General features: G+C 31.3%; 1 protein-coding gene and 1 long non-coding RNA gene across 3 annotated transcripts; one reads left to right on the top strand and one right to left on the bottom strand.

The window, feature by feature from the left end:
* The first annotated feature begins 671 nt into the window (after positions 1 to 671).
* Positions 672 to 8,269, top strand: LOC102662602 (uncharacterized). Of its 2 annotated transcripts, none has more exons than XR_001384489.3 (4): positions 672 to 1,717; positions 1,797 to 1,860; positions 1,942 to 2,014; positions 8,185 to 8,269. It is a non-coding gene; the product is annotated as an uncharacterized lncRNA (long non-coding RNA). The 2 variants fall into 2 exon arrangements; XR_418079.4 differs by lacking the exon at positions 8,185 to 8,269 and adding an exon at positions 2,155 to 2,273.
* On the bottom strand, positions 3,646 to 4,974 carry LOC102662458 (transcription factor DIVARICATA). Its single transcript, XM_006596206.4, has 2 exons — positions 4,866 to 4,974; positions 3,646 to 4,358 (listed from the first exon to the last, which is right to left on the bottom strand). Exons 1-2 carry the CDS (start codon positions 4,952 to 4,954, stop codon positions 4,043 to 4,045), a joined length of 405 nt encoding a protein of 134 aa, XP_006596269.1. The 5' UTR covers positions 4,955 to 4,974; the 3' UTR covers positions 3,646 to 4,042.
* Positions 8,270 to 11,867: the final 3,598 nt, after the last annotated feature.

The following is an 11,867-nucleotide window of genomic DNA, read 5'->3' as shown; positions in this document are numbered from 1 at the left end:
CACACCTTCGGACCTCGATTACTTGGCTTTGGAGAAGACTTCATATTTGTAGTAGATAGATCCGAAAAGGACCCAAGTTATCAATGGGCATGCCTTGGAATAGCTTCCCCCAAACTCATTAGTAATAAAAACACAACATAATTGCAGAAAAAAGACTTGAAAAAATAACTGAAATATTTCACTTATTACCCTTTACCTCGAGAATATTTCACTTATTACTTTCATTTGTCGTTCTGGGTCAAAATCTTAGTTGAAGCACCTATCAAGGAAGAATACCATAAGAAAGACATGGTAAGGAAGAAAGTACCCACCCACCTTTAGACAGGAACAAGCTAAAAAGTCAGTTTTATTAATATTGATCTTAAAAAAAAACAGAAATTGTTTCTTTATTAATATTTTTTATTTACCTTAAAAGATTCGTGATGAAAGTATATTGTCAAATGATAATATATATGATAGAAATATTTTTAAATTAATTTCATCTATATAAAATTATTTTAATCATAATAAAAAATATTAAAATTCAGAGATTTTAAATTTTATTTTTTGAAATTTCAAAAAAATAATTAAAATCACAATTTTTTTATTATCAAATTACAAAAATTTATTTTAATAACTAATTGTAAAATGTTTTTATATCTTCGAAACTCTACATGAACATGTACGCTGTATGCTTTAGATTTTAGGACTCCTACGAAAAGTGAAGAAACATAAACACTTTGTAAGAAATACAAGGAAGTTTGATGAGCCTACACTTTGTAATTTTTCGATTAAGAAAGTTGTTCTTCGGAATGGGTATTAGGGTTCCCAGGTTCCTTCGATGTTGCAAGAAATAGCTTATTTCCATTGTGTTATCATCTTCACCGCAACAAGATGCTTTACAGCTATATTCATTGTAGTTGTGTTATGATTTTTATTATTTCAAATTTTTAAATTTTCCATTTCATGATTGTGAGTGGTGACCACAATTTTGGACAATTGTTTTGTGCTTTTAGTATATCATATGTTACACACCTTTGGCTTTTCAGCACTTTCCTGTGGGATATGCAGTTCCGATGTAGTCAGAATGGTTAGCATCTTCAGGGAAGCAGAAGATATTCACTCAAGGGAATCTTCAAACACATACATTAATAGTTTAGGAAGTTATTTCATTGATTTCAACTTGCTAGTGGATCTTAGTAACACTTCAATTGGGTCATTGGATTCTAGTTATAGTTCAGATGCCTCTATGGTAAGATCATTCCTGGCTCAAAATTGATGTTGATCAAGCAAGACCTTTGACAATTCTCACAAACAAAAGAAATTGCCTAGCTTTTGTTTCTGCAGAATTTCATTGAACCAGTACTTGTTAGATTTCTGACCAATGCATATGATCTGCATGATGTTAAAGCCCTGAGAACTGGAACTCAGCTTCTATTGGAAATTGTGAACAACTGCACGCTTGGTTTCTTTTCCTCTTTCTCAATTTTGTTCTTTTGATATTAGTATCAATTGTTTTGGCTTGCTTACATTTTTCTGGCGTGTTTTTGTCTAAATTAATTGGCTTCTATCCTTTGAAGCAATATTGTAGCTGTAATCTTTCTAATGTCTGATATATGTATGTTTTAGTTACATCTGCAATTAAAACAGAGGAAGTGGATCTGTTCTCCATCCTATGTTAAATGTGCATGTATTGAGTGGCCTTGACGACAAAGAAATTTACCACACCTTTATCAAAGTAATTGATTAACTCTAAATTTCATTCCCTCACTTGAAATTGCTTTTGCTTTGGTTAAAATGAAATTCTCTCTGCTCAGGTCATAAGCCAATGCCATATGTTGGCATATCTGGAGGCCATCAACCACATCTTTGTTTTCCCAGGTAACAGGGAGTTATCCTTGCATTCTGAAAATAATACGAATAACTAGTATGTGATGTGTCTATTGTCTTGTTTGTTTTCAGAGGAGCTGTTTTCAAATCATGGGCGACATGTGTATATTATAAAGATATGGGAAAGAGGTGGTATATTTTTGTGGTATGTTTCTCTTTCAACTCCCTATATATATATATATATATATATATATATATATATATATATATATATATATCTTTATACGTGTATCACTAGACCAGAACTTGAGAGTTGAGAAGCAATAACCATATTCCATTTTCCAGGAATGTGTTCCAGTTATATTATCATATGAAAGAGAATTTCCATTCCAGAATGTCTTTTCTTATAGTCAGATATCAATAAAATGGCCATATACTCAAATAGGTCTTGAAACATTGCAGTACCTGGAATCTATATCACAAATACCCCTCTTACATATAAAAAAAAAAATAGCTCGTGGTTGACAAGTTAGGTGCTTGTGGGTGTATGCTTTGTGGGTGTATGCTTCAGATTCAGAATCTTGTTTGCAATGCGTGGAACACATTCCTCAGCAGATACATTTTGCTTGCACAATGGATCTATCTATATATTGTAAGCAGAAACTTGGTTGAATTTTCCAAATGGGAACTCCCTGTTGATAAGCTGGGAGAAAGTTAATTTTCTGGACAACAACAACAACAACAACAACAACAACAACGCCTTATCCCACTAGGTGGGGTCGGCTACATGGATCAACTTCCGCCATAATGTTCTATCAAGTACCATACTTCTATCCAAACCATTAATTTCGAGATCCTTTTTGATAACCTCTCTTATAGTCTTTTTGGGTCTTCCTCTGCCTCGAATTATTTGTCTTCTCTCCATCTGGTCTACTCTCCTCACTACAGAGTCTACCGGTCTTCTCTCTACATGCCCAAACCACCTAAGTCTATTTTCCACCATCTTCTCTACAATAGGTGCTACTCCAACCCTCTCTCTAATAGTTTCGTTTCTAATTTTATCCTGTCGAGTCTTACCACACATCCACCGCAACATCCTCATCTCCGCTACACCTACTTTATTCTCATGTTGGCTCTTGACCGCCCAACATTCTGTTCCGTACAAAATCGCCGGTCTTACCGCAGTCCGATAAAACTTTCCCTTTAGCTTGATCGGTACCTTTGCATCACATAACACCCCCGATGCTTTTCTCCATTTCATCCATCCTGCTTGAATGCGATGATTCACATCCCCTTCAATTTTCCCATCATCCTGTATTACAGACCCAAGATATTTAAACCGTGTGACTTGAGGGATAATATGGTCTCTTATTTTCACCTCTGAGTTAGAAACCTTCCTTCTTTTGTTGAACTTACATTCCATATACTCCGATTTGCTTCTGCTTAGGCGAAAGCCATGTGTTTCTAGAACTCGTCTCCAAGTTTCCAACCTCTCATTCAACTCCTCCCTCGACTCTCCAAGGAGGACTATGTCATCTGCAAAGAGCATGCATCTCGGCACTATCTCTTGGATTTGTTCCGTGAGGACATCCAGAATTAAGGTAAAAAGGTAGGGGCTAAGGGTTGACCCTTGATGTAAACTAATTGTGATGGGAAAATCGTCTGACTCTCCACCCTGTGTCCTAACACTAGTCGATACCCTATCATACATAATATTTTTCTCATACTGTTATGTTATTCCAATATTATTTCTTTACGAGCTCATATTAGATGCTCTTGATTGTCAATTTGTCATCCTCATCTACTATTATAGTGAAGTCACCAAAACTCTTATTTCTATTAATAGTTGTATAAAATGAATCATATTAGCTTGCCAAGCTATTGGGATTTCTGTACCAAAAAAACCAAAACAACTATTGGGATTTGAACATAATTGAAAGAATTTTCTATGTTAGTTATATGATAGAACTGAACCATAGAGGATTAAGGAGAAAGAAAGAATGCAAGTAACTGATAGAAGAAAAAGGAATGTAACAATCTGTGTTATTCTGAAGAGAGACAAAATGGTACAAGCCAGGTAGTTTAGGGAACCTGGTACCTCACAAACCAATTACAAAATTGCAAAACTAACTCCTTTTTCCTAAGGCTTCCTTCTTACATAAACTTGTCTAGTATTAAAGGAGGCCTATCTCGATCATTATACCATGAAACTACTGCAGTTTCCTCTAGATTTTCATTTAAAATTTGCTAGAAAATCATTGGTTATTATATTGTTTGGTGGGTTTAGCCCTTGTTGGATTGGATGCTCTGGCAGCTCTGCGTTGTGTGGCTGTGCCACTACTGGTTCCCTGTCATGTATGTTCTGTGGCTGTGCCACTACTGGTTCAGTGTCATGTATGCTAGGTCTTGTCCTCTTCCCACTCTTTTGGCGGAGGAAATACTTCTGTGCGTGACTAGCAACTTGGGCTGGAGTTTTGGTCACTACAACATTCTTGGCAATATCTGTCAAGTTTGACTTGCCATATTCTTCGACCCCGCGAAGAAACTGCCTATCATAAAAAAGGCAAAAAAGATACTGAATCTTTGAAAACAATAATTCCAACAAGAAAGAAACAATCAGATGAAGTAAAAAAATTCAATAAAAACCGATTCGCAAATTCTGCCACGATTCCTAATTAATGATTAAAAAGAAATCATTCTTTTTTTGCATTAAATTACAGTAAACAACTTCACCAAAAGCTAGCGTTTCTTGTTCGTTAGTCAAGAAAACAATTTGATTTATCGAAACCAGGAAGAAGAACAAAAATATGTAAGAAAATTGAAATCTTTTCTACAAAGAAGATAAATTCACATGCTACGTTTGTTTTTGTCATTGGTCACTTTTCTTTGACCCAAATATAATTAAATGTTTGAAAAATAGAAAGAAATAATGATTAAAACAAAAAAGAAGTAATGAGTGAAGTAAAAATCCAAGAAGAACCCATTTAAGAAATTTAAAAGAGAAACAAACATATAATAAAGCCTTAAAAAGAAATGTGTTTCTTTCACAGACATACCTGTGTTCCTCCTCAGTCCAACGGGTGTATTTCCTCTTTTCATGAATGGGATTCGCTCCTGCAGCTGCGTTCTCACGATTTTTGGCCATTCTTTTTTGGAGTTGAAAGATTCTATCACAACTCTCGTGCTTGTTGTATCTGTATATATATAACACTACTATTATATTTCACAAAACAATGCCCCGCCTAATCATCTCTTTTTTCAAGCTTAGAAAGTATTAAGTTAATATTTAGTGTATAACATATAATTTTAAAGTAATTTGTCAATTGCAAACTTATTTTAAAATTGGTTTACAAAACTTCACTTTGTATTGTAATTTAGAATTAAGAAATTTGAGAGTCTTATTTTTCATACTCTCTCGACTATCTTTGATTTTCATCCGTATACATTATAATTCTTATCTGTCCGTCCCTCTCAACCTATCTCTATATTATTTCAAAGTTTAAAATTGATTACCTCTCCAAAAAACGTTTAGTTTAAATACGTACAAAATACTATATTGTCAAAGCACAATGAATGCATCTACTCTCATAGGAAGTGAGTGGATATATCATTTATAGAATTTACAATAAGTTAAGAGTATAAAAAATTAACAAGTGGGTCTATGTTTCTTTGAAATATGACTAAAAAGACTCTCATTTATTTCTTATACAAAAGACCAGAATCAGTATAACTTATATATTAGAAAATTATTTATTTATTTTTATTATAAACTGTAATCATATATTAAAAATTTATATAGTAAAATAAATAATATATACTTTGACAATGTAAAATTTGTTTATAACATCATCTAACTATAAATTTTCGTGTGTGATTAATTTAGTATTTTTTATAATAACTTTATTAAAAATCATATTAATTTAATTTATTGAAAAATTAAAAACTATTATACCAATAATGCATATTTATTAAACTCTAATAATAATACAAGAAATCAAATGTTTCTTTTGTTTAAAAAAGATTGATTAGTTAATAGCATGCAACACTAACTAATCAAGTTGTCCAGAGTTTGAATCTTAATCTTGAATATAAAATAAATTATGTTAAGAGAGAAATATTCATTTTGTGTGCACTCACGGTTTTCGATGAGAACAAATTACTATTTTTGGTGGTAAAGACTTCGTACCAATAACATGATAAGAAAAAAAAAAAAATTTTAAGGTGGATTAGATGCCAAAAAATTCCACTACATATATGAAATATAGAAAAATTTAGTTTTAATGATTTTAGTCTTTAGTCTCAACTTTGCTGTGATCTTAAAAAAGAAAAGGAAGAAAAGGTTTAATATTATAGTGAAGATTTGAATTTAAATATATTATAGTGAACCAGTGATTACATTAATTAATACATCCTCTCTATAAATTAAAATTGCTCTAGATCTCAATAATTATTGAAACATATTAAAAAATTTGTGTAAATATGTTTCACACACTCTTTATTAATATTTAACGCTCTAGAAAAAAAATAACTTCTATGCTAAGTAGCAATGGCATACCCAAAGGGGAAAGATAAGGGGGGTTTATATAGTGACTTGTCTGGGCCATTTAAGGTCTGATCCACATTGCTTGCATTTTAGTCAAGTTAGATAAGCTGAACCGGTGAAATAAATGATCTTTTCTCAAGATCTACATTCGACCCGTAAAAGTTCATAGATGAACAAAATAGTTTGCGGGTCTAAATATTAATTTGAAATTTTTTATTTTTTATTTTCATGGTATAATTTTTTTCAAAAGAAAAAGTAAAAATTGTATAGAATTAGAAAAAAAATTGACTTCATTTTTTAAGCTAAAATCTATCATAGTAAAATATACTAACATTTTCAACATAACAAATTAATAATAATAATCTAAATTAAAGATCAAATCCTAACATAAAAATTTAACAATGCTTTCACATTAGGCAGATTACACTGGTGGTTCGAAAGTCCATAAATAAAGCTCACTAGGTTTGCAGGCTTAACTGCCTGAACTTAAAAACTTGATATAGTTATGCAAATGTTAAAAAAAGACCCATTATCCGCAAGATCTTTTGGTTTAATGGGCCAGTCTGCAGATTCTGGATCTGTATACCCGCCTACACCCTAAGAAAATTATAAGTAAAGGAAATATATATAAATAAAGGAAATAAAATAAAAAAATATAAGTTACTTATAATTTTCTCATTTTTATACTTATGAACATTTTAAAACAAGGGTTCTTAAAAAATAAGAACTTTAAAAATACTTGATGAAGGATTAGAACCATGTTTCTTGAGATAAGTAATACACTCCTTTACCACAACAGGAAAGTGCTCATTTGAATATTTGGTGCAAAATATAGTATTAATGTAAGTTTTATGTAAAAAAAAAAGTTCAAATTTCAAATTTTATTTTTTTTTAATTTATTATATTTTTATAATCGTATATATTATCTTTTAAAATATAATATATAAGATTAAATTATATTTCACATAAATTAGAATATGCATATTTATATAAGTTTTATTTTTATTTTATATATTATATTTATCTTTTATATAAATGCTTGAAATTTAGTGGCAACATTTTTTAATCTATTTTAAGATATTCATGTTATTTATTGATATATATATATATATATATATATATATATATATATATATATATATATATATATCAATAAATCATATACATAAATTTTTATAAAAATAGAAAATATTGCCATTTTATTTAATTACGTATTTTTACTATAAAATGTAATTCTTTAAAAAAAATTATGTACCTGATTGAATAAAGTTAAATATAAATAAAAAAAATATTATTATGATAAATAACAAGAATATCTTAATATAGGTGTATTTACCAAAATCCGAAGTTGACACACGTTAGGGCGGACATGACAAAGGTGAGCAAGGGAGGGAACATGCAAAACAAAAGACTACAATACTCAAGTACGTATGTGAGTTAGGAGAATAAGAGAGAATATGTATACATGAGTATGCAATCAGGTGTCCATATGCGTTCGAGGTGTCTTGAGGGTTCAAAGGAACATGATATTTATAAAGTGGAATGAAGTTGTGGGTCCTTGTTTGTAGGTGTTGTTATAGCCCTTACAGATAATTATCGAGTTGTAAATAATAGTCGATAGCTTAGAGATAAAGTTAGAGATAATATATAGCTTAGAGATAAAAGCTAGTAGATATTTTATACCTTATAGATAATGTTTGACTTTTTAGATAATTGAGTACCTGTCAAGAGATAAAAGATGACAATATATTCAAATGTTTCAGAGGTTAGAGATAATCTGTCTATTGGGAAGCTCAACTGTTAAGGGCTAAACGTTTGTGCTCTTGTGTCAGGACTCACATGGAGGATTGACGTGTGACTCGAAGTGCCACATAAGGTGCTACATGTATTTTGTGAATCCTGGGCAATACAATAGGTAAAAAAATATTATCTTTAAATCACATATATAAATATTTTAAAAGATGATAAAATAGTGTCATTTTATGAAATTATAATTTATATAAAAATATATATATTAAAGATAAAATTTATGATATCTTTACTATATCAAATAATTTTTGAATTATGTGATAAAAATACATAAGACTATAAAAATATAATAAATAAAAAAGAATAAAGTTTAAATTTTGAACTATTTTTTGCATAAAAATTATATTAATAATTTATTTTGCACTAAATATTTAAATGGTCATGTAGGTGTAATGGTAAAGGAGTGTGTTATTCAATTCAAGGATCATGGTTCTAGTCATTTTTCAAGCATTTTTAGTTTTTCTTTTTTAGAAAAGCATTGGTCAACTTTCTGGCCCAGTCAACTTTAAAATTTGACGGTCAACCGTTCGTCTGATACAATCCTACCCCCAAGGTATTAGGGATAGTTTTGTAATGTCACATGCAATAAGTGAATATTTGATGTGTGTGTTGGGAAATAAATTTAATTGAATTGGGAGAAGCCCAATCCAATTAAATTTTAGAGGTGAAGGTGAGCATTAGCTTGTTACACCTCATTGCCACATCATATAGTCACACTTTGTGCATGTCCTTCATGCTTTACATGCCTCATGACACCTAAGCACACTTAGTGGAGAATCTTGGACTTGATTTTGGATTAGTGGGCTGAACCATAGCTAAAATTCACTAATCATAATTAGTGAAATTTTGGCTCCAAAATTTGACTCCACAAATTCAATTTCAAATTAAAGTGAAATTTGAATAGAAATTCAAATTTCCCTCCAATTTTGTGTGATACTTAGGCTATAAATAGAGACCATGTGTGTGCATTTTTTGAACTTTGATCATTTGAGAATTACACTTCAAAGTTCAAACCTCATTTGAGGCACAAAATTTCATGCTCCTTCTCTCCCTTTCCCTCCACTCATCTTCTCCTACCTTCAAGCTCTTATCCATGGCTTCCTATGGTGGTGAGCTTCTTCTTGACTCATCTTCTCCTTGAAGTGGCGTCTCCAATCATCTTTCTTTCTTCTCCATTCCGCTGCCATTAAACTTCAAGAAGCAAAGGACTCCATTGATAAAGAAGATCCAAGGCCTACAAGCTCCACATGGAGCTACGTCATCGTCAACGGTTAAAATTATATTAAAATAGTGTGAATTTTGAAATATAGAAAGACTCGGATAGTGAATTAAAAAACAAGAGGACGGATTTGGTGAAGTAGGTAAAACAAGGAGATAAATTTTGTAATTAAGTTAAAAAAATCTTTTAGGTGTCTTTTTTTGAGATTCGAATATAATTGCAAGCACAATGGAGCATAGTTGAAAGAATTGTGCAATATTAGTTAGTCATACTATATTACTTATACTGCAAAAACAAGAAAAAGAACTCAGCAGAGTTCATGAAACTAATGCATCTTTTTTCAAGATTTTCATTTAAAAGTCTCTGGAAAATACTCAGCCATGAATTTCATGGGCAACTTTTTGCTTGGTGGATTTAAACCTTGGAGTTTTTGTAAGTTGTAATAATGGTTGATTTTGGGTTGGAACCCATCTATAATGCTTTATGAGGTGAGGAAATTTCTAAACTATATATATATATATATATATATATATATATATATATATATATATATATATATATATATATATATATATATATATATATATATATATATATGTAGTAAGAGAATCCTTTTTCTGGATTTGAAGATATAGTGAAAGACCATTTCTCATTGCCAATACTCAGTATGGTGAAGTAGTTCTTGTACATTCAAGAGAATAACCGAAATATTAAGGAATTTATTGTCAATGTGGTGAAGTAATTGTTGCATTATTGGGAGAGGCTGTTGGACAAGTGGCCTCAATAACTTAATAGGGGAGTGAATTAAGTTTCAAAATTTCCCACTAACAAACTTTTAACTCCCTTCTAAATGATAGGCTCAGAATGCAGAAGAAGAAGCAACAATCAATTTAATAATGTTCTTTAAAACATGCAAGACAAAATTGATTCCAAAAACATAAATGAGATAAGAGAAGAGAGAAATGCAAACTCGATTTATACTGGTTTGGTCACTTCTCGTGCCTACGTCCAATCCTCAAGCAACCCACTTGAGATTTTCCACTATCTTTGTAAAAATCCTTTTTACAACTTCTGAACACCCAAGGAATCCTTTTCCCTTGTGTTCAGGAAACTCACAATTCAAGAGACAACTAGTCTCTTGATTACAATTGACTTTCTGAGAAGAACAAAAAGATTACTCTCCTTTAGAGTGGATAATACAATTTGAAGTTCCTATATGAACTCTCAATAGATTTGCAAGTGTTTGCCCAAGAGTTGTTGAGAGAGAATTTTACAATGAAGTTTTCTTGGAATATCTCTCTCTTGCTTTTTGAAATCAGACACACACATATATAGGCCATTTGTGCCTTTTCAAAATGGTTTGAAAAGATGTGTCTTTTCAAAAAACTTTTTCTGAATTTTTTCACTAGTAATCGATTACAGGTTTCTGGTAATCGATTACATAGTTATATTTTGAAGGGTCATGACTTTTGAATTTGAATTTCAAGAGTTCCATTGCTGGTAATCGATTACAAACATCTAGTAATCGATTATAGGTTCAAAATTCAAATTCAAAACCCTTTTTAAAAGCTATTTTTCAAATATTATCTTCTGGTAATCGATTACACTGCCTGGTAATCGATTACCAGAGCCTTGGATGTCTTGGAAACACTTTGTTTTAAGGCAATATTTGATCTTGAGTTAATCTTGAAGCAAGGCCTTGTTTTGTTGAAGCAACCTTGTATTAATCTTGATGCAATGTTTATCCTTTGAAACAACCTTGTTTGATTCTTCTTTGGCATCATCAAAATCATGTATTCATACATTCACAGAGGCCAACTCTAATGGTGGAGAGGTAAGTGCTCAAGGTTGTGTTGATCCATGGGTGTGGCACCAAGTTATCACCAAGGAGAAAATCATGTATTCATACATTCACAGAGACCACTCCACTAATAATGCCACTAAGTAATTTGAATAGCCATTCAAATTCTCTCTAAGAACTGAAAAATAGCAATGCTCTATGGTTAGGAGATGTTGAGGGTCTAATCCATTTGGTCCCTTAGACTCTCTTGAGTAAAGTGTAGGAATATAAGCATAGTATGCTCAGAAGTAGTGTGAAACAAGATATCTCACCTGGAGAGCACAAACCATGAAAATTTGTAGCTTTAATAATTAGAAAGTAGATGTTGCACCATCATTTATCACAAAGACACATCATCTTCTCATTCATCATTTCATCATACTTAAAAAATAAATCCATGTGAGCAACTAACCTCATCATCTGTTATTCCATGTTTCCATCCTCTAATAGCACTCTGAATCCCGCGGGTAATCTCAGGCCCAAAAGGATCAACAAAAGGCCAAAGGGATGGGAAGAATTCATCCACTAGGCAGTTACTCTATAGTGGAGAATTAATTAGTAGTGGAATTAGAATTTATTAGAGGTTGTCCCTTAGTTTTCTAACCATCTAATATTTTTGTCTTTTATCTTTTCTACAATTATCTTAA

Source organism: Glycine max, chromosome 14 (assembly GCF_000004515.6).
Source record: "Glycine max cultivar Williams 82 chromosome 14, Glycine_max_v4.0, whole genome shotgun sequence".
Lineage (NCBI taxonomy): Eukaryota > Viridiplantae > Streptophyta > Magnoliopsida > Fabales > Fabaceae > Glycine > Glycine max.
The sequence above is the reverse complement of the archived record's forward strand: the minus strand, read 5'-3'. Positions and strand labels throughout refer to the sequence as shown.